The following is a 21,217-nucleotide window of genomic DNA, read 5'->3' as shown; positions in this document are numbered from 1 at the left end:
CGCCTACTATACCGCGTTGATGTCGTACAGGTATCGTGAGGGGCGAACACCACCTAAAGCAGCGCCAGAGCGACGGATATGATGAGGTGGGGAAATGGGGAGGGAGGAATGGAGAGGGGCGGCTCACGCCGTCTGCAGTGGAAGGGAGCCGATGGGGAACACAACCGGCTGCAGCCCGCACTACTCCGCACATGCCCGCCCACCCCGCACTTCCATCATCCTCGATGTCCGTGAATACAGCCAACAGAAAGCGAGCGAGAGAAGGAGGGGAAGCGAAACTGAAAAGTTAGGAGAGTGGCCGCACATGCACGCGCAGACAAGTGTGGCGAGACGGGGTAGACGCCGGTACGCACGAGAGAAACCAATATAATAAGGAGCGGTGATGGTGCTACGATGGAGCGTCATCGCACATGCCTGCGACATGAGAGTTCGCTAGCGTCGCGCCAGACGTGACCATACAACAAACGACGCTCGGCACATCTCACAACAAAAAGAAAAACGAAAAGAAGCAGAGGGGCTGTGAGCCCACCGACGAGAAGAGAGACAGAGAGACGAGCAACGGTGCTCAAGGGCATGTGATGCAAGGCCTGCGCCGCACAGTAGCGGGAGCGGGCGACAGCGGAGGGAGCCCTTTACTCCGGCTCTACGCAACGAGGAGTCGGCACGGCGTCACGTTTCAGCTCCAGACAGTCAAATCGTGACGAGGACGCCGCTCTCATCGGCGAGAGAAGTCTTCGCCCTTCTCCAGCGCGGCACCACCGCCACCGCCTGTGTAGCGCGCTCGGGGCGTGCGTGGTGGCGGCGAGGCCTCGTCGACCTTTCCACCTGAGCGCATCCTGTGCAGCCACTGATGTGCCGGAGTCGGGGCGGATGCCGATCGCGCATGCACCGGCAAGTGAAGTGCCTTGAGCCGCAGCACCGTCGCGCCCTCCAGCTCTGGCGGAAAAGGGTACCGGAGGCCCAGGCGATCCGCCATAGCCATGTATTCGACCAGCTTCTCCTTGGTGGGCATGAGCTGATCGGCAAGCACCTTGATCTCCGCATCCTTCTGCTTCAGCTGCCGCTGCAACTTCCGCACATCGCTAGCCTCGCTCTTCTCCTGCGCCACCACTGCCGCCGTCGTGGCCGGCAAGGACGACGTTCGTTGTGTCTCTTCGCGCTCCAGTCGGTACTGCAGGTTCCTGTTCTCAGCCGTCAGGCGCTCCACCTCGTCCTGGCACCGGCGCAGCTGCATCTCTAAGTCGACGATGGTGCTGTTGCGGAAGGAGCGGTTGGCCTTACTGGGGCTGTCACTGCCATTGTGAACAGAGCTGGTGTTGCGCAACGGCGTCGTAAGCTGCCGTTCATCCGTGCCGGGGCGCCGCTGCATGCTCTGCTGCTCGAGAAGGTCGATTTTCTTCCGAAGATCACCCCGCTCCTCGTCCATCGCCGTCTGCATCATATCCATGTCCTCATTCGCGGCCTTCACATCCTCCTCGGCCCGCTGCAACTGCTCCAACAGGTCCGCGACGGTGGCCTTGAGTTGAGTGTTTTCCGAAGTAAGTTGCATGGTTTCCAACTTGAGCTGATCCACTTCCTGGTGCGCAAGCATCAAGGACGCCTGCAACTGCCCCGCCTCAGCCGAGTTCTCGGTGGCGGCGGCGGCGTCAGTTTGAGGGGACGCTGCTAGGATGTCCTCGCCATCGTTCGTGGCGCCAACCTGCTCTGCCAACGTTTTCTTCCTCTTGATCTTTTTCACCCGCCTCTTAACTGGCTTGTCGAGCAGACTCGCGTCACCATCGTCGGCGGCATCGCCCCCGGTGCCTGTGACCCCCGCAGCAACAGCAGCAGCAGCAGCCTCCTTGGTCTCGTGTAGCCACTCCTCCAGCTCGTGGATGCGCGCCTCATACGCCTCCGCAGCCTTTGCTGCCGCCTCCATCGCCGAGTCGTACGTGGCCTTCTGAGCCTGCAGTTGAGACTGCAGCTGGAGCACGTCCATCTGCTGCGCCCCTGCCATTGCGACCGATAATGCCGAAGCAGGCATGTTCGCCGAGACCTGCGCTACTCCTGCCTGCTTGCGCAGCTTCACGTTCTCCTCCATGAGCGCCTCGATGCTCTTCTTCAATGCTGCTGACTTGGCGATTTCAGCCTCGTAGGCAGCACGGTTGTTGGTCGACATGCGGTTCTTGATCTGCGTCTGCAGAACGGTAATCATGTGCTGATCATTCGCGGAGTCAGTGCGGTGCTGCAGCTCTATGCGCTTCAGCTCACTATTCAGGCGGTCGTTGTCGCGCTGGAGGTCTTCGATGCGCTTGCAGAAGGCATCAATGGCTATAGGCTCTGGTGCAGAGGCCGCGTAGGCCGCGGCACCATCAGCGAGGCGGTCCAACAACGGTCGACTCGCAGTCGGTGCTGCAGGGTTCAGAGAGGACAACAACGCGGCGCGATCCGTCGCCTTCACCTCTGTCTCCGGTTCCACCACAGCAGAGCTGCAACGTTCCACGGCGGGTGCTGAGACTCCGACGGCAGAAGCTGCAGCCACAAAAGCCGCTGCCGCCGTGGCGTCGACGTTGCTGCTGCTGCTGCTGCCCTGCCCGTGAAGTGCGGCGCTTGCCAGGTTTGCGTGCAAGGCACTGATTTGGCCATTCAAGCGCTTGATCTCGTCGCTCAAGGCCTCCTCGCGACGGCACTTGTCCTCGAAGACGCGCTGCTGCTTCGCATTTTTCTCCTGCAGCTCCGCGATAGTGCTCGTGTGCTTTGCCGCCTCGGCCTCCATCGCGGACACATGCTCCGTCAGGCCTGCTACGCTGCTGCTCAGCTCCGCCGTGCGCTTCTGCTCCTTCGCGAGGCGATCGTTGAGGGCGGCGCGGTCGCTCTGGTAGCGATCCTGTAGCGACTCGATCTCCTTCACGCGCTCGTCGTTCTCCTGCTCAAGGTCGGCGATCGTCTGACGGTAGATTGAGATCTCCGACTTGCGCTTTTCCAGCTCGACGGTGATCTTCTTGTTCTCCTCCAACGACCTGTCGCGCTCAGCGACGACGGACTGGTAAAGCCCGTCGGCGACGTACTGCCCGTCGCGTGCCTGCACCTCGGCGATCGTCGCCCTCGCCTGCGCCAGTTCATCACAGAGAGTCTGGATTTGTTTTTGCGCGTTCGCCTCCGCGGCAGCCTTGGCGCTGGCGCGATCCTTCTCCATGTGCACCGCCATCTCCTTAATGCCGTCCTGCATGTCGTTCATCTGCTGCTCGAGCGACGCGTTCACCTGTGTGAGGCGTGTGTTCTCTGCCGTCAGCACAGCGACCTTGTCGCGCAGTTTCGCTTCACTCTCGCTCAGAGCCGTCACCTGGTCCTGCCACGCGCGCACGTTCTTGTTCTGTGTTTCCGAGATCGCGTGCTGCGCGTCCGTGACGGCCTTCAGCCGCTCGATCTCCTGCTTGGCCTCCTCCAGCTTTCGATCCAGCGGCTCCATCGTATTTTGCAGCTTCTCCTTTTCCGCCTTCAGCTCAGCAAACTGGCTCATGCAGATCGTGCTGCTCTGGGCCAATTCCATGTAAGCGATCGTCTCCTTCGCCTTCACAAGACGCTCCTCCACCTCCTGCGTCGCCGCCAAGCGGTCCTCGAGCAGCCTCTTCTCCTTGCTCAGCTCGTCGAACTGCTTCTGCAACTTGGCCATGCCTTCTGTGTTGCGCCTCTCCTGCTTGAGCTCGAGTGACTGCTTCTCAAACTGTTCCTTGAAGGTGTCAAGCTGTGTCGTCGCGCTCCGCACATCGGCGGTGAGGGAGGCGCACTTCTTCATGAGAAAGGTCACGCGCTTCTTATCGTCCTCGGAGCGCTGCTGCAGCTGCCGCGCTTCCGCGTCGCGGGACACGGCGTAGCTCTGCGCCTGCTGCAGTTGCATGGCCAGCTGATCTCGCTCAAACTCCAGCTTCGAAATACGCTCTTTGGTGGCGTTGAGTGTCTCCAGCACCTTCGTTTCGTCCAACGCAGTCGCGTTGGCAGCGTCGTCGGATGCGCTGCGGCTAGTTTCTAGGAAAGCAATGCGTTGCTTATACAGATCAATCTCGCGCGTTAGCGACTCCTGCTCCAACTTAAGATTCTCGTAGTCGTCGGCAGAGGTGAGGTGGCGTAACTGCTCGTCTTTCTCACTGAGCTGGTCCAGGGCGTCCGCCAGCCGCTTCTCCAGCGCATTATACTTTTCCTCCTGCTGCACCGTCATCTCCAGGATCTGGCTGCGCAGGTCCTGCACCGTTATGTGGGACGCGTCCACGTCACGCCTGGCCGTCTCCAGCTCCTGCCGCAGCTCAGCGCATTGCCCACATGACACGGAGGCGCTGAAGGAGTTGGCCAGCTGCTGTCGCAGCTTATCCACCTCCTCCATGTGCACCGAGTCCTTCGCTGCCAGCTTGTTCTCTAACTGGGCCACCTTGTGCTTCTGAAGCTCCACATCTTTATCCTTCTCAACAATGGCGTTGCGAGCCTCGGCTAGCGCGTCGTGCAGCGCATCACGCTCACTGGTCATGCGCTCGAGCGCCTCGGTGGAAGACTTCTCAGACAGCAACAGAGCACTGCTGCCAGCGGGCATCGGGGCTGCCGATGCTGGTTCCACAGGCGTGGAGCTCGCAACGGAATCGTTGCGCAGTTTCGCGTTCTCCGCCTTCATTGCATGCAACTCGGCTTGCGAGCTACGCAGCGCATCCTCGGTCCGCGCAGCTTGCTCGCGCACCCTTCGCATCTGCGCCTGCATCTCCTGCATCATGGCAGCACAGCTGTTGCCCTCGTCAACGGGCACGATATGCACCGCCACAGCCAGCGGGCCGCTGCTGATGAGCTGCTGCTGCTCCTTCACCATTTTAGACAGCTCCTGCGCGTTTAGGTGTGCATTGTGCAGGCCCTCCACCAGCGCCTGCACCTCGTCGTTGCTGGACGCGTGCGACGCCTTGTAGGCCATGAACTCGGACTGCAGCGCGTCGCTCAGCTGCTCCAGCTGCTCTCGTGCCGCGGACTTCGATCCACCAAACCAGCCTGTCTTCTCTGGCTCGAAGAGTGAGTGAAGCACTGACGTCCCCTTCAGCGGCTCCTGCGCCAGCGCCTGCACCTTCTCCTCTAGCGCGGAGATTTGGCCGGACAGACGGCCATTCTCCTCGCACACCTTAGTGAGTGTGTTGGAGAGCATCGCACCCTCGCTCTCCAGCTGGCGAATGCGCTTGATAAGCGCGTTGCCCTCAGCCTCGCTGCCGACCGTCTGCGTTGCCGTGGGCGCCGCTGCGCCAGCAGCGGCAGCAGGAGGAGAGGGGGACGAGAGCGCACTACCGCCGGCCGGGCTGGCACCGCTGGCGTCTCCAGCGGCGCCGTCGCCACTAGCCGGCGTTCGGCGCACCAACCTCCGCACGTCTGCCGAGGGCTGGTGCTCTGGTGAGGCACTCCCCACTCCACCGACGGGATCCATGTGGAACTCCATCGTCTCTGATGCGGCCGCACGAGTTCACCACCAGAGAAAACAAAGGACGCAGAATAAGGACGGAAGACCGGCGCAAGGAAACGACGCGGGCCGCTGACACGCACGCACACACACACGCAGCAGTGCAGAGGGAAGATAAGCAAACCAAGGAGGAGGAGGGGGAGGACGCTGGAGGCCGAGGCAGAGGGGCGCGCCACGCACACACGAAGGGTGGCGCTTTACAAATCAAAAGCCCGCGAGCAAGGAAAATTAGGAGAGAAGGGAAGCAATAAGAGATGCGGCGCCAGGCTACGCTAGCCAGACGACGCACTGCCCTGCGGATGCGTGTGCTGGTGGGTTGGGTGCGAGCCTACACCACTGATAAGCCCCACACCAGCACCACGTGGAGACGAAGAAAAAATGTGCGCGCAACGGCGGATGTCCCACCCCACGTGCGCAAGGCAGACCGAAGTTCCCAAAGAGAGAGCGGCAGCGGCAGCAGACAGACGCAAAGGCTCTGGCGCAGCGTTTCGACCACTAAAGAGGCAAGGCAGAGAGCGGAGAGAGCAGCACCAGCGCTGGAAAGCCGTCCGTACGCGGTCGCCGCCGCTGACGTCCAGAAGCAGCGCTGTTTTGTCTGCTTTCGTCTCCACAGGAGTAAGTAAGCGAGCAGGCAAGCAGGCGCAGACACAGCGTGGCCTGCTCCAGGATTGAGGACCACTAGCAGAACGATGCAGGGAGAGGGACGACGGTGAGGGTCGTGCCGGTCGAGAGAGAGAAAGCACGAAAACACATAAAAGGGGATCGACCGCTGGAGGGCGGGGCGAAGCCAGACGCACGCACAGGCTGCGCGGCAAAAGGAATGTTGAACAGGGTGCCGAAGCACGTCGCCTCGTGCATCGACACAAACCCCCGTTATTGGCGGTGTGTCGCTGCAGCGAGTGCCAGCTTGGTGTCGGCCCTTGTGGTGTGAGCAGGCCCCCGCTTGATGTGAGACGCTTTTCTGTTTCTATTCTCGTTTCTTTTCGTGTGATGCACGCGCGTTGACGCGTGTGTGCGTGGACGTATCCTCGTCACAGGAAAGAGGGAGAGGAAGGCGAAGCTTGAAGGAATGGCGAGTCGATACACATGCGTGGAGAGAGTAGTCGGTGACGCAACACCATCGCGCGTGCTGTCGCCGTTTCGTAAAGGTAGCGATTGTAAGGATTCCACCAGTGTCTGAGGCAGCGATGAGTTACAGGGACAGCCACATCCTGCTACAAGCGTACGCGCAGCTGCCGCCGTGCATGGGAAACGGCAAGCATGCTCACTGTGCTGCTCGCCTACGCTGCCCCTATCTCGTGTACACCATACTCCCTAACCGGCCCCTCAGGTGCGTCCGAGCAGCAGAAGATGAGATGCGAAGCAGAGGCCAGACAGAGGGGGAGAGGAAGCACACGTGGCCTCGCATGCGCAGTCTGGCGCGTACTTGTGTGCGTGTGTGTATGTGCATCTAGCTTGTGGTGCGCCTTCGCACAAGGAGGGCGCATCTCTCTTTGCATTCAGTTTGATATGCTCGTTGCCCCATCTCAGAAACAGCGACACGGCGCGCCCATGAGCAGACGCGCCTACTCGGTTACGCGCCTCGAGGAAGTGAGGGCGGGGTAGAGAGGGAGAGTGCAGTTACATGCATGAGAGCGTTGCCACTCTCCCCCCCCCAGTACACCGCCACAACAACATCGACAAGGAGCGTGCGCAAAGGGGTGAAGCAGAGCGAGAGAACAAGAAGTGCGCGCTGCACGCACGCACACACACACACACACAAGTATACGCCGCTCACTTGTCAGCGCGGTTCGTCCTTCTCCGTGTCTGTTTCCCCGCTCACAAGAAGAGGGAGGAGCGTGGCGGAGGAGGTCAGAAACAGAGAGGCTGCGCAGAAGGTCGACAACTCCAGTGAGTGAGTAGCGGCGCGAGGGGAGAAGGGGGCTGGAGGAGACGGTGCTACGAAGCGAGACGTGTGTTCCTGTCTCTCGGAGAGTAACGTGCCCTTCCCCTTCCCCTTCCTTCCCGCATTGCTCCCCACCTGCGAGGACGGGACTCGCTACGACCAACATGGCAGAGCAACGTGCTCTGCGTCATCTAGCATCGCCGATGTCATTGCCTCTTTCCCCCTCCTTCGGTCACTACCGCACCACCACACCACCACCACCACCCCTGCGTCACCTCGGTTCCCCCATCCTCCCTCTTCACTAGCACTGTGGCTCCCATCTATTCCCCCTCTCTTGACACCTATCACCGCAGTCACATTGTAGTTCAATAATAACAGCATCATCGCCAGCACCCTCCGCACGACCCGCTACGGCGACACGGAGCAGAAAGCACCGCTTGTTGGGGCTCCCCTTCCACCAGCATCGCAGCGAGAGACAGAGGGTGAGAGATGCGAATATATATAAGTAGCGACCGCCGAGCGACAGCCCTCGCCAACACGCCATCCTCGCACCTCTCCCACGCAAGATCCCCATCGTTTTTCGGCGGGGAAGCGAGAGCTGGAGAAGCAGGGGAGAGCGTCCGCACCGGCATCTTCGACGCAGTCCTCAGGCTTATTTGCCTTGCGCGCAGCGCTTCTGAGCGTCCACGCAAGCGATGTGGTAGAGACCATCCACGAGCTGCTGAACATTGACGACCTGCTTCAGGAAGCAGGGCACCACGCACACCGCGAAGGCGTACCACAGAAGGTCGCCCACCACCGCGACACTCGCGTAGTTCGCCCATGCGTACAGGAAAATGTACGCGAACTCCTGCCCGATGCAGAAGAAGCTCATCACGCGGCCGTTTATGTAGTACACGCGCAGCAGCCAGAAGATGCTGTCCGAGACGTCCTTGTGGCTATCCTTTCGAATAAAGACGGAGGCGTACATGCGGCAAAAATGAGACGCCACGTCGAGGAAGAGAAGTATGGCGAGAACACATGTGTAGCGGTACGGCATGGGTTGCAGTACGCTGTCAAGCACCACCAGGAAGCCAGCCGTCGAGGCACGATCGGTGAGCATGTCCAGAATGGCGCCAAAGTTCGAGCACTGATCCAACACACGAGCCGCCATGCCGTCGGCCGCGTCCAGCAGGAAGGAGGCCGCGTAGAGCACGAGGCACAGCGCAGGGTAGTCGCGTGCCACCAGATAAGCCATGATCGACGCCGCTATCCGGGCATAGCCGATAATGTTTGGCACGAAGAAGAAGACCTTGACGGGATTCGAGCTCGTCGGCTTTGGAGCCATTGCCGCCATGTGAGAAGACAGAGGAAGAGAGAGGCGGGTGTATGCGCGTGTGGGTGCGTGTGTGCTTGTAGAGAACGTCAGAAAAAAAAAGTCAAGCCGCAAGCCGATGAGGTAACGTCGATATCTGCAATGCGTTATCTGAGACGTGCTGCCATCACAATATATTGAAGAGCATGCAGCAGCAGACGCAGCGGAGCGAAGAGAGAAAGATCGGGTCAGGGGAGCGCAGTTGGGAGGAGGGAGGAGGGAGGAGGGAGGAGGGGCGAGCCAAACACAAAGAGCGGGCATTCGACGGAATAGACGACGACGGGAGAACACGCGATGCCTCTCTGGCTGTCTCGCACGCCCTGCTATCGCTTTTTGTCTGTAGCGTATCGCTGTTGCAGACGCAAGGTCTGACTAACCACGGAGGAAAGCGCTGATCCCGACAAGCCTAGCCCTCTCCCTCACACACACACACACGCACGTGCACACGCGCATATACGGAGGAGCCGCTGTGGTCGTGCATCACCTGTAGACACGAGCACCGAAGCGCCTGGGAACGGCACGCGGGTATTTGCTTTGGCGGTCGAGTACACAAGCGCATGCGCAGCGAGGCGATCACAATCGCGGCGGCCACAAAGAAAACAAACGACGCATCTTATCGAGGCATGTGCAGTCGATGCGGCGGCGGCGGCGGCTCTTTGCGGAGCTCTTCACGCGCCTCATCCACGCTGAATGGACAGGCGCGGTACTTGAGTACCGGGTAGCGAAAGTAGACATTATCCTTTGCCACCTGTTGCTTCGCCAAGCATCGGTCGCACATGTTCGAGTCTGCGTCGCTGAAACTGCTGCGCGGCTGTCGCAAACCACAGCCAAAGCACATCTCCTTGCAGTCCACGCAGACCATCGTGTTGAGCGGCCCGTTCCTCTTGGGGAAGTGCTCCGATGGGAGGAGGCGAGTGCATTGGCAACACCGCCACCGAAAATGCCTCTTGGAAGCCGCCAAGAAGGCAGTGTGGAACATCCGCGCCAGCACGCAAAGCACGCTGGCCCGCAACACACACACACGCACACAAGCACACACACGCGCTCGCACGAATAGAGAAGTGTGCGCTGCACACGTGAAGGTGGAGCGGCCCTCCGAAAACAGCCATCACGGTGCACACGCCGGTCAGCGCCGATACGCACAATCAGAGCGGGCCGTAATGAAAACCGAAGGCGCTCCACGAAGACGATAGAGAGAGAGCGCGAGAGAGACAGAGAGACAGAGATGAAGAGACGGAAACGAGGAAGCGAAGAAGTAGGCGGCCACCACGAGCACACCAGAGGAGCGCGAGATCATGGGAGAAACCGCTGAGAGCGCAGCATACATGTTTGCCCTCCTCAAAGCCTCTATACGCAATCTTTCGTGTGGTACAGAGACATGGCGGCTCCAGCGCGCATGAGGGGTGAGGGCGTGAGGCCGTGAGGAGGGAGGAGACCAAAGCAGCAGAGCAAAGGAAGGACACCCGAGAGAGCTCCCTCTGCACGCCTTCATCAGTATGCTGGGGCGTCAGGTTGCGCCTCTCCGTTCGCCATGAGCTCCGCTGTTTTCCTCCGTCATCCATCGTTGTTCGTTCCATAGGCGCGCGCCGATCATCCGCTTGTGACTGCACTCACCCAAACCAAAAGCCGAGCTCCTGAGAGAGCGGGAAGGAGGGGAGAGCGGCCTACAACAACAGGAGCAGCCGCAGCAGAATTGAGATGCCGTCACACTGCGCTCCCTTCGCCCTTCCATATTCGTCTATGTAGCACATACCGGCAGGCTCACGGGTCCGGACCCACGTGCACGCCGAGACGGTCAACGCGCACTCTCGCCTCGCCGACAGAGGCAACGCACTTCAGCCAGTGATACTACCACATGGTGGCGGTGTACTCGTAAACGATGGCGTCGTCGCCAAACTTTTCCCGCACCTGCGCGAACACCTCATCAGCAAACCGCTGCACATCCGGCACCAGCTCCGTCAACGTCACGCCGTCGCCTGATAGAAGGCCGTTGCGGATCAGCTCTTCTGCGTAAACCTTGCGCAGGCCGCTGTTCTTTGTCATGCTCCTCGCCAGCACGTGGGCGTAGTAGCGCTGCTTGATGTTCTCCTGCGCGAGGTGGTGGATAAACTGCTCATATGTGCCAATGTGACCCTTCTGGTATCCGTTCATGGAGTCGCGCAGACGCACGCTACTCCTGAGCAGGATCTTCGTAGGCGCCTTCGGTGTCGCTGGTATTTCTGCCGCGGTTGCGGCGTACCCACTAGAACCGGAGGCAGACCGCAGTAACGGCGCTGCTGCCGTGCTTGCCCCTCTACCCCACCACTGCCACCACCGTCTCTGCGACGACGCTGTGCTCGTGCGGTAGTCGTTGATGTCGGGCAAGAGCTGGTCCTCTCGGAGGAACCCCACCGATGCGCGAGAGGCCTTGCCCAGGCTGTTCGCGCCATCCATGAAGCGGTACGGCGCCATCTCCGCCTGCGCGTCCACCGTGACGAGAGACTCTGTCTTTTGTAGGTAGAGGAACACGCGGTGCAGTACCGTGTTGATGTGCAGCCGGCGCTCCACAACTGCCGGCTTGGGACGAGCAAGCCCGGCATGATCTACTTCTTCGCGGTTGTCGTGAACGAGGGGCTGCGGTGCCATCGCAGCCGGCACCACCTCGACGGTGTGCCGCTTGTGTGTCAGCTTGTTCTCAAGAATCGCCATATCGCATGGAAAGTGGAAGAAGAGGGAGTTGCGGTACGGTGACACATTAGTCGTCAGCACGTACGTGTAGGTAGTGAAGTAGTACAAGACGCAGAGCAGTCCGACGGAGGCAGCGAGCACGTAGACGGTTAGGGACGTCTGCACACGCCCCGAGGCCAAGCCAAGGCGAGACCCGCGGAGGCGCCCAACCGCGGGGTAGCCCCCCTTGCGGTAGACAGTCCGCCGCGGATGTTCTTGCAGCGGCGCATGATGCGAATGGTGTTGAAGGGCAGCAGCAGCAGCAGGACCGCCCGCGGCAAGAACGGCGGCCGCGTGACTGTCCACCGCGCCGGACGCGGAACCGACGTTTCTACGCCGCGGTGGCGTGGTTGCGGAAGAGAACTCGGCCGCCGCCTCACCAGTTGCACAGAACGAGGAGGAGCCGACCGAGACAACCGTGCGCCGCGCCCTCGCGCACAGGAGCAGCGCGGCTCGCCGATGCAGCCGCATGATTGCGGGGAGGGGAGGGTCCAGTGCGTCGTGCAGGACGCCCCGCCCCAGAGCAACAGCAGCACGATGCAAAGCGACTGCGGGGTGACACACCACACAAATCCTCGCTTGCCTGCGCGCCGGTCGTCGTCCACGCCGCGACAGGGGAGATAGAAGGGGCGGCCCGGGGAGTCACCGCCGCACGCACACAGGCACACACCGAAAAAGAGCTGTGGCGTTGTAATGAACGCGCGTGTGTGAAGAAGCAGGAGGAGGGGAGGAAGACGGCGGTGGTGACCGCAACACAAGAGGGATACAGTCGCAGAGACATGCAAAACTCATCTGCAGAAATGGCAGAGGGATGCGTTCCTGCTGCGTGACAACAGGCGAGGGGGGCGCGCGGGCGGTTTTCCGTTGCAGTCCGTGTTGCGGCTGCGGCTCCGCCTCTTCCCCTTTTGCTCCCCCTCCAGAGCGACACATGCACGGCTACAAGGGCACGCAAGCGCGCCATCTCTCCATCGCCGCACTGGCGCAGTGCCTTTGCCTTCCGGTGCTCAACGTGCTACGTGGCCTTCCATGCCGTGAGGGCACCCCGGCACCAGCAGACTATCATCATCCCGCTCCACCCCACCTCATCTGATGTCTCCTTCACCAAAGCTGCACGTCGGTAAGAAACAAGAGGGCGAGGTTGGCTACACGCGGCGCCTCGCCCTCGCCGGCTCTTCCTCGCCCACCTCAGCCGATCCCTCCCATTGCCGTTTGGGCGCTGCCTCTTGAGTGCGGATCAGGTCTTGCAATCGTGCAAGGTTCTCCTTCTTCTCCTCCAGTTCCGCCCTCGCATCCTTCGCCGCGGCAGCAGAGAGCACGCAGAGGGCCTTGAGCTGTCGGTAGCACAGCTCCGTCATCTTTGCTTGCCGGCCCTCCAGCGAGGAAGTGTCGGCAAGGTCCGCCACGCCGCTATTCAGGATCTGCTGCAGTGCAGCGCGCCGCTCCTTCCGCTGCGCTCGGCGGCTGTCCTCCTCTTCGGTCGATGTGGCCTCCATCGGAGCCGCCTCCGCAGTGGCAGAGCCTCCTTGGATGGCCAGCTGATGTGTTGCCTCCGCCGGTGGCGCGTCTGTGGCTTTCCACACACAAATCTTTCTCGTCAAGTCCACAAAGGACATACCGTGGAAGGTGAGGGCGTTGCTGACGCTGTTCATGCTTCGAAACACCACAACGAGCCGGCCATCGACAACGTCCCATGCCTCGATCGCGCCGCAGCGCTTCAGAAGCATGTGCAGCAGGTCCTCTTGTGAGTCCTCTGGGCAATCCGTGATGTACACGGTGCGGTGCAGCTTGCCTACCAAGTCTAGTGGCATCTCTCTCCGTCTGTCTGCGATTGGGCACCTGAGATGCTGTCCTAGCCACAGAACACAGCAGCAGACACCCGAGCACGTGACGCTGAGAGAGGAGGTACACATGGAGAGCACAAGGAGGCGTGGAGGGTGAAGGGGGCGAATGGTTGGATGAAAGAACATGAGCTCGACCAGGCTGCACACGCCCCAGGCAGACGGTGCGGAAGGGAAGGTCTTCTCGGCGCACAGCATCACCGTTCCACGCCAGAAGGGCAACACACCCGGCGTTAGAATCCGTCTCCGATCGGAAAAAAGCCGCGTTGGGGATGCACGGCCCCCCCTGCTGCATGTGCCGTAGCGCTTTTTTTCTATGCGCGCCACACTCGCTCGCTCTCTGTGCGCACGGTACGACGAATAGGCAAGGAAAGACAGCGGGCACGCAGCGGAGGGAGACGTGCAAGCGAAGAAGCGCCGATCGTGGCGACATGAAAGAAAGACGTCCATCTGCCAAGCAAAACCGGTGCTGCAGAGCAGCTGCAATCGCGGAGAGCGCCCTCGATTGAATGGTGCGTGGATCGGCATGGACAAGAAGCAGCAGCAGGAGCGGGCAGTCAAGGCATGAAGGGGAGGAGTGGTGCTTTTCATCACATGAGACGGTCGTCCATCAGTTGCGCGCAGGCTCCCTTTCACGCGCTACTCACCAGCTGTCCTCGTCGCTCAATGTTTCAAAGGCAAGTCGCAGCGAGCACTCTCGCCGCTTGCTGAGCCTTTTCGTTCCTGGCGGCGGCCTCCTCGCGTGTGATGATGTGACTGCTGCCTTGGGGGCACCAGGTGCGCCTCTGACGCTAGTTAAAGTGATGGTCGAGGAGGCCAGTCGGCCAGTCAGCGGCAACCGCTCTGCCTGCAGCGCGCCGTTGACTGCCATCGGCGATGCAATGCGGCCAGTTAGCTGCCGCGGGGGCGCGTCTGAAGCACGGGTGTGAAAGCTTGCTTGAGGAACCACCGCGCGCATGGAGGACGACGACGTCGATGAGACCGTCAAGGATGATACAGACACGTCTGCGTCCTGGGTGGCCCACTCCGTGCGCGCATCACACGATGGGCGCGGCGTCCAGCTGCTGACGGTCACGGAGCAGTCTCCTCTAGTGTCCTCGCTGCGCCTTCTCTCACCGCTACGCGTCGTGCCCAGTGCGCCATATGCTGCCGGGGTCTCCTGCTGCTCTTGCTGCTGACCGTGGCGGGCGTGATGCTGTTGGGAGTGAAGATAGATAGTATTGTGAGTGTTGCCGCTCTTAAAGCTGCCGCTAAGCACACTCTCAGCCGCAGCGCTGTCAGTGAACGCACCTCCGGTAGGCTGAGCTGCCCCCGACGCAAGCGTAGTCGGCGTTCGTGTCGTGGAGAGCACGCTGGCCGACATGTCGCTGAGGGTCGTCGTCGGGCTGTGTCGGCTGGCGTTTCCAGGAGACCTAAGCCTCGTGGCGCTCGGCCGGCGGCCCGAGCTTGTATCCGCCTCCTCGTCGCTCAGGGCGCCAAAGAGCGAGGAAGCCGACAGAGTCACCGAGGGCGGCAGCGCAGTGCTCTGCCAGGGGTGTGTTAGAAGCGCGAAGGACATCAAGGGGCCAGGAGAGCTGGTAGACAACAGAGACGCCGCTGGAGCGACCGCATCCGCTGTGTGCCATGCCGCGCCATGTGCACGCCTTGTTGTTCCGGTCACGCGCTGGGCAGTGGAAAAGGGGGTGACGGTCGGCGATGGCGAAGTCGTGGTGAGAGAGCTAGCCGATGGGTTTCCATCCCGCCGCGCGTACGGGATGTCGTCCCTCGGCGCCGGAGAGACTAGAGAAGCGCCTGCGCAGCTGATGGTAGTTTTTGTGCCTGTCGGCATGGCAGCCGTCGAGCGACTGTGGCCACCGTCGTTGCCGCAGTTGGCCTCTGTGTTGGCCAGCACTGCAGCGAGCGAAAACGTGCTCGACAAGTCACGACTGACAGGCAGCGCCACCGCACCCATGCACGCCTCCTCGGCAACGGCTACGCTCGCCGGCGCCGCCTGGGCAGCCGACCCGGCAGGTTCTGTGCGGCCGCTTGCTGCTGTGTCCTGCATGGCGCTCGCCACAGCAGGCGTGGTGGCGGCGGCATTAACACTCAAAAACGGGTGCGCCAGTGCCGTTGCGGCGCTGCTGCGCGCTGCCTCATCGACGCATAAAAGCGACCGCACAAACGACATGCCGGTGCGCGACAGCGCATGCGGCGAGTGGCAGGCGGCACCGCTGCAAATGAGCCGCTTCATCTCAGCCGCCGAAACGTGATCGAAGGGGTGGTGGCCGCAGATCATCTCAAACACAAGGATACCGAGTGCCCACATGTCAGACTTGCACGACCATCCGCGGCCGCAAATCACCTCCGGTGCCGCGTACTCCAGCGACCGCCCTCCATCATGGGAGCCGCCGAGCTCGCCGAGCCAGCGAGCGCGCCCGTCGGCCAGGTGCACGGCGGATGCGAAGTCGCCGAGTTTGGCGGTCGCTCCCGCCTCGCTGCGGCGCAGTAGCACGTTGCGCATCGTCACAGCGCGGTGCACAACGCGTTGCTCGTGCAAGTGCCGCAGTGCCAGCGCCACGTGGTACACGATGACCTGGGCCTGCGCCTCAGGCAGGCGTTGCTGCGGCTGGCGAAGGAGGTGAGTGGCGAGGTCACCAGCGTCCGCGTACTCCAGAGCAGCGTAACAGCGTCGCGCATCCGTGAAGAACGCATAGAGCCTTACAATGTGGGGGCAGTGCCGTCCTGCTGCTGCCTGTAGTCGCATCGCACGCTCGACCATATTCGTCCCGCCTTCGTGGCGCTGAGCGTAGTCGTCGTTGAAAACCTTGAGGGCCACGACGACTTTGCTGTACTTTTCCCGCGCAAGGAACGTCTTGCCGGAGTGCCCGTGCCCGATACGGCGCCCGATATCAAAACACGATAGCGACCACCGCCTCGCAGTAGTGGCTGGCGACAGGGAGCGCCGCGCCGGGGTGCTGGAGTCTCTCTCCGCAAGCAGTGGCGAGGCAGGCCAGACCAGTGTACACTTGGCGCTGGCCCCCGGAGCGGATGGCGAAAGAAAAATGGACGAATCAGGCAGAGGAGCAGCAGCCTTACCATCAGCATCAACGCTGGTGCGGTGCAGGTGCGTACTCGACGGCGGCACGCCCGTGATGGGAGAGTCGGTGAGGTCATCGTCATCCCCCTTCTCCACCTCCACGTCAGCACCCGGCCCATCGAATTCGCTGGCAACGTACGGCCAAGCCGACGGAAACGCGCCACCGTGTTGGCAACTGCGCGGCGCAGCCTCACCACACGAACGCGTGGGGCCGGTGCTGCGCCTCACGTCGCCCGCCCTCGTCATCTCCACTGCTTCTCTCGTGCCCGTGTCTTTCCCAGCTCCTCCGTGGACGGCGCCGCGCCCACCATCGCTCATGGCGGCGTCATCGCTGTCCTCCTCCATCAGTGACGCACGAAAAAACTGAGAAAAGCGCAGATTAGCCGCCACGTCCAGCGAAGCCGGCGCCGCTTCCAACAGCGCAGCTGCTGTGCCGCCGCTTTCGTTCGCGAGCGGGTCGGCGGCAACGGCCTCTGTCGGCCGCACGACAGGGACAGACCGTGAGACGGCCCACGCCTGCTTGGCGCTTCCGGCCCTAGCAAGCCACTCCTGCGCCTCTTGCACCTCCGCGTAGGAGAGATCTTGCAGCCGCTCCACAGCGGTCTGATCTGCTGCTGAGATCTGCGAGGACGGTCTCGCAGACACTGACACCTTGGCGGGGTAGACAGAAGGAGATGCGGACGTCTTTAGGGCCACCATCGGCACGCGGAAGTGCACGTGCTGCTGCTGCGCCAGCTCCTGCGCAGCACCTTCTTCCTCCTCGTGGAGCTGACACTGTCGAATGCGCTCAGAAGGCAATGCGAGCGGCCACGCCGTCGGTGCCGGCGGCTGTGCGTCTGGAGAGTGTGCAGTTGAGGATGGAGTGGACGGTGACCCAGAGCCGTGGTGTGCAAGGCTACTGGAGAAAGAGGCGAGCTGCGCATCTGCGTGAGGAGGGGAGGAGCAACACCCGCGCGTCAACGACGGCTCGTTTTCCAGTGATGCCCCGCTGTGAGTCGCGCAGGCAGATGTTGGAGAGAGGCAGGTGGCAGCGCCGCCGCCAGGCGTCCTCGTCAGCCCGCCGCTGCTGCCGCTGACACCTCGACTGCGCGTGGCCCTGCTGGTGCTACTGCTGCGCCCACTGCTGCAGCTGGGACGGTTCGAGGCGGTGCCACGTCTATGGACTCCTGCCACGCATGCGGTGTGCATAGCCTCAATGTCGCCGGCATGCCCCGGTAACAAATGCGAGTCGAGCGATGGGCATGGGCTAGACTCGGTATGGCCTGAGCTAAGGTTGGCAGAGGAGGAGGTACTGGGCGCAGCACGGCCGCTCCCACAAAACGACCTGGCTTGCCGCAGGGCCTCGTGCGCCGGCGTTAGCGTCGCCGTGGATGTAGTCGATGAATGTGTGGTGGTGAGTGACAGAGAAGCCGAGAGCGCCGAAGAGGCTGCCCTCTCCGCAGCTGCTGTAGCGGAGTCCATCCACCAGCCACCCCCTCCCGTACACTCCCCACCCCCTCTACTGCGATAACGCCTCCTCTCTGTGCGTCTGAGCACACGACGAGTAGCAAGGGCGCGTGCGTGCGAGTCAGTGCGCGAAACACCAGATACTGCCGCAGAGGACTGGCACAACGGGCACGAGCTGATAAAGACCGCTACAGCCGTCCTGTGAAGAGAAAAAGGAGGCGCAAGACGGCACCGGGTGTGGTTAGCTGACAACGTATGAATCTATGTGTGTGCGTGTGCGTGTGCGGGTGTGCGTCTATGCGTGTGTGCATGTGCAAGCATCTCCTGCCCTCGCTAGGGTGAGATCAGAGAGAGCGACAGATAGGAAAGATCAGAGGAGAGCAGAGCAGATGGAGCACACCGGCTTGCGGGGTTCCATCCCCCGTTTTCTGGCCTGTTATGGGCGGCTTTAGCAAAGGTGTCGGGTGTCGAGAGGCAGGAGGAAAGCCGGCTTCAGTGCCCCTCCCCTACAGCGCTGCTGCTTATCCTTTGGATGAACTCTACGAAAATGCAAGAGACCCCCCTCACTATTCCCTTACCCAGCATGCCGAACCTCGGCGGCGGGCACGATGAGGGCGGGGCACGGGGTGGGGCTGACTGGAACTCAGAGATAAGGTAGTAAAACCAGTTGGCATCCTCCTCAAAGCAAGGAGGAGAGCGAGAGAGCTAGCGCGCCCCACACGCACATATACGACCGTACGTCACTGCGGGCGGGGGCCGTCCGAAAGGAATACCTGCGCCCCGCCTCGCTCCCCCGCCCTTCGCCCCCCCCCCTCCATACGGGAGAGCAAGACACTTTTCCGCATCAAGGAGAAGGGAAAGAGCGGGCAGATCCAAGAGCATAGCACAAGGTCCTGGAAGGGAGAGATGGAAGTGGATGTGTGCGCGTGTGCAGTGGCGTCCGCGGTGATGGCAGCTCGATGAATCCTTTGCATGCGGACTGTGACCAGGTGTCCGTGTATGTGTTGTGTGTGTGTGTGTGTGCGCGCACGTTGTCTTTGGGCATCCCGCGCAACCGGCGAGAGAGCCAAACAGAAGCGAGAAGCGCACGCAAGCGGCCGTGCTGCTCCGTTCACGGAAGACAAGAGGGAAGGGCAGCAGGAGGCACCGCCATGGCGGCGACTCCTGCTGCGCCGACGCAAAATGTATGCACTGCAGGGAGCGCGCCAAGGATGAGAAAGCTCGGCCGACTTCTGCGTAATGAGCTGAGAATCAGAACGCGCGCAGACGAGTTCGTCCACGTGCGTGTTACCGTGAGTGCTTGTCCTGTCCGCCATGGTGCCCGTTCGCATACCCCCATCCTGCTGGAAGGCGAAGGGCACAGGCAAAGACGAGGAGGAGAGGGCGGCGGGTCTACCGAGGCCCGTGGAGGAGCAGTGAGACTCTCAGCTCCTCCTTCCATCCCCGATGCCTGTTGCAGCAGCACACGCCTATAAACGCGTCTGTCAATGCTGAGGCGGTGGCGCGGCTCTCGCGGTCTCGGCCAACGCCGCCTCCAGGCGCGCCACCTCGGCGCGCAAGAGGGGCAGCGAGCAGTGTACCAGCTCCTTGCGTGTCGGCTCTGCAACAAGGCGGTCGATCTGAAATAGTTGCACTTCCGCCAGTGCTCGCGCCGCTCGCGAGGTGGTCGTGTCGTACGCGCTTTCCCGCACCGCTGCTGCGACCGCGTCGCGCACCTCCTGCTGCAAGACCTGCAGCAGCCTTGGTGTGGTGTCCCGCAGCGCACCGATAGGGTCAAGGGAGGCAAACAGGTCAGACTGGGGAACGGTACGCATGGGCACCTCCACATGTTCGTTGCCCAGCCCCGCCTGGAAGCAGTGAAACGCGCAGTGACCGCAAGTGATGTTCGTCTCTGTGTTGAAGACGCTCGCGATGAGGCCGACTCAGCCGCTCTCCGTGTACTGTTGAAACCTCCTCTGCGTGCATAGGTCCACAGACGACGGCACGGCTGGAATCCTCGGATGGCTGTGATGCCATCCCACCATGTAGGTGAGCGCTCTTGTGTCAGTCGTCATGCGATCTGCCGCTTCGGTAGCTGACGCAACGGACTCGGCCGACATCTCTACTCGATCGCTGCGCTGCACATTACGCTCCCCGATGTGCGTGCCCCAAATGTAGGCCACCTTTTCCCGTTTGGCCGCCGAGGAGGAAAGCGTCGCAGGTGCTGCGCCGGCGGTGCTGACGGCGGTGGCGCTGCCACGGCTGCAGACGCCATTGACGGCGCCATCCGTCTGACTCGCGGGGAAGCCGGCATCGCGACTGCCGTCCATGTGCGTCTCCGTGAAGGGCTGTACCTCAATGCGGCTCAGCAGCAGCCCCATGACCTCCTCCTCCTGTCGGGAAGGCGTGCCGCAGACAGCTCTGAACCACCTGGTCACTGATCCGCACCTCCGACAGCGGCTCCCTACTCTCGCGGAGCTTGGCGGACGTGTTGGGCATGTCGGCGGCGTTCATGAGGAGATGAGCACCCAATAGTCCCGATGCGGAGGGGCAGAAAAGAAAATACGCCTCCTTCGAAGACTCGCGCCAGCGTGTCTGGATGTGTTCAGGGGCACTGGAACACGACTGTGGAAGCCTTGATGAGCTGCTCTACCCTCCTCCTGGTGCCATTCGACGCACAGCCTTGAATGGGGCCTCGTCTACCCGGCGCCGCTTGGGGAACAGGTTAGAGAGTGTGTAGAAAGCGGTAGACAGGTGGGGGCAGAAAAGGGGGAGAGATAGCCGAGGACGGAGCCACAGCTCAGACGGGCACCGCAGAGCGCCGCCAGCAAGAGGGCAAGGAGAGCAGCCGGCGGAGGGGGAGGAGGGAGTGCGCGCTCACGGAACGCAGCTCCACTCGGTGCTGCGAGAAAGAAAGCGGCGTTGCACGCAAGCGCTCCCTCCTCGACTCACACGCGCATGCGTACGCATGTCCGACTCGAACATTCGTTCCGCCTCGGTGCAGCCAGCGAGCACCTCTGGAGAAGGTCGGATAAGAGAGGGGGGAGGGGGAAATCGGTCGCACCGTTCATGGGCCGCTCGAGGGACTCTCCTAACAGAAGTACAGCGGGGCGTCGCTGCGGTCGCGCGTTGGCCGACGGCGTGTCGTGGGAGAGGGATGATAACGAGGGGTGCTCAGATACGCTCCAGCGCGCAATCTACAAAGGACGGAGTAGTGAAGGGGGAAGGGGGACGGCAAGAAACGAGACGCCTCCGGGGATGGGGAGGGCGCCCACTCCCCTCCCCTTCCCCCACACCAACAAGGCGACACACAGAGAGAGGCATACAGGGGACACTTCTAGTACAGGGCATCGTAGGGAGAGAGAGACGGGGGAGGGCAGGCAGTGGGGAGAGGGAGAGAGCCGAAGACCGCACCGCCGGCCCCGCACCTCCCACGGGCCCCACCATCACACCCTTCGATAGACCAACATGAACA

General features: G+C 61.9%; 7 protein-coding genes across 7 annotated transcripts; all 7 read right to left on the bottom strand.

The window, feature by feature from the left end:
* Nucleotides 1-715: 715 nt before the first annotated feature.
* On the bottom strand, nt 716-5,437 carry LDBPK_262510 (hypothetical protein, conserved; the record flags this gene model as incomplete). The annotated part of the gene is made up of 1 exon (XM_003861788.1): nt 716-5,437. One exon carries the CDS (start codon nt 5,435-5,437, stop codon nt 716-718), a length of 4,722 nt encoding a protein of 1,573 aa, XP_003861836.1.
* A 2,558-nt stretch (nt 5,438-7,995) lies between these two features.
* LDBPK_262500 (phosphatidyltransferase, putative) lies at nt 7,996-8,679 on the bottom strand (the record flags this gene model as incomplete). The annotated part of the gene is made up of 1 exon (XM_003861787.1): nt 7,996-8,679. The coding sequence occupies one exon, from the start codon at nt 8,677-8,679 to the stop codon at nt 7,996-7,998; it is 684 nt and encodes a 227-aa protein (XP_003861835.1).
* Nucleotides 8,680-9,310: 631 nt separating this feature from the next.
* Nucleotides 9,311-9,676, bottom strand: LDBPK_262490 (hypothetical protein, conserved; the record flags this gene model as incomplete). Its single annotated transcript, XM_003861786.1, has 1 exon — nt 9,311-9,676. The coding sequence occupies one exon, from the start codon at nt 9,674-9,676 to the stop codon at nt 9,311-9,313; it is 366 nt and encodes a 121-aa protein (XP_003861834.1).
* Nucleotides 9,677-10,545: 869 nt separating this feature from the next.
* LDBPK_262480 (hypothetical protein, conserved) lies at nt 10,546-11,874 on the bottom strand (the record flags this gene model as incomplete). Its single annotated transcript, XM_003861785.1, has 1 exon — nt 10,546-11,874. One exon carries the CDS (start codon nt 11,872-11,874, stop codon nt 10,546-10,548), a length of 1,329 nt encoding a protein of 442 aa, XP_003861833.1.
* A 671-nt stretch (nt 11,875-12,545) lies between these two features.
* Nucleotides 12,546-13,211, bottom strand: LDBPK_262470 (hypothetical protein, conserved; the record flags this gene model as incomplete). The annotated part of the gene is made up of 1 exon (XM_003861784.1): nt 12,546-13,211. The coding sequence occupies one exon, from the start codon at nt 13,209-13,211 to the stop codon at nt 12,546-12,548; it is 666 nt and encodes a 221-aa protein (XP_003861832.1).
* Nucleotides 13,212-13,884: 673 nt separating this feature from the next.
* Nucleotides 13,885-17,016, bottom strand: LDBPK_262460 (protein kinase, putative; the record flags this gene model as incomplete). The annotated part of the gene is made up of 1 exon (XM_003861783.1): nt 13,885-17,016. The coding sequence occupies one exon, from the start codon at nt 17,014-17,016 to the stop codon at nt 13,885-13,887; it is 3,132 nt and encodes a 1,043-aa protein (XP_003861831.1).
* A 2,669-nt stretch (nt 17,017-19,685) lies between these two features.
* On the bottom strand, nt 19,686-20,123 carry LDBPK_262450 (metallopeptidase, putative; the record flags this gene model as incomplete). Its single annotated transcript, XM_003861782.1, has 1 exon — nt 19,686-20,123. The coding sequence occupies one exon, from the start codon at nt 20,121-20,123 to the stop codon at nt 19,686-19,688; it is 438 nt and encodes a 145-aa protein (XP_003861830.1).
* Between the last annotated feature and the right edge of the window lie 1,094 nt (nt 20,124-21,217).

Source organism: Leishmania donovani, chromosome 26, assembly GCF_000227135.1.
Source record: "Leishmania donovani BPK282A1 complete genome, chromosome 26".
Classification (NCBI taxonomy): Eukaryota; Euglenozoa; class Kinetoplastea; order Trypanosomatida; family Trypanosomatidae; genus Leishmania; species Leishmania donovani.
This window is presented reverse-complemented; position numbering and strand designations above follow the sequence as displayed.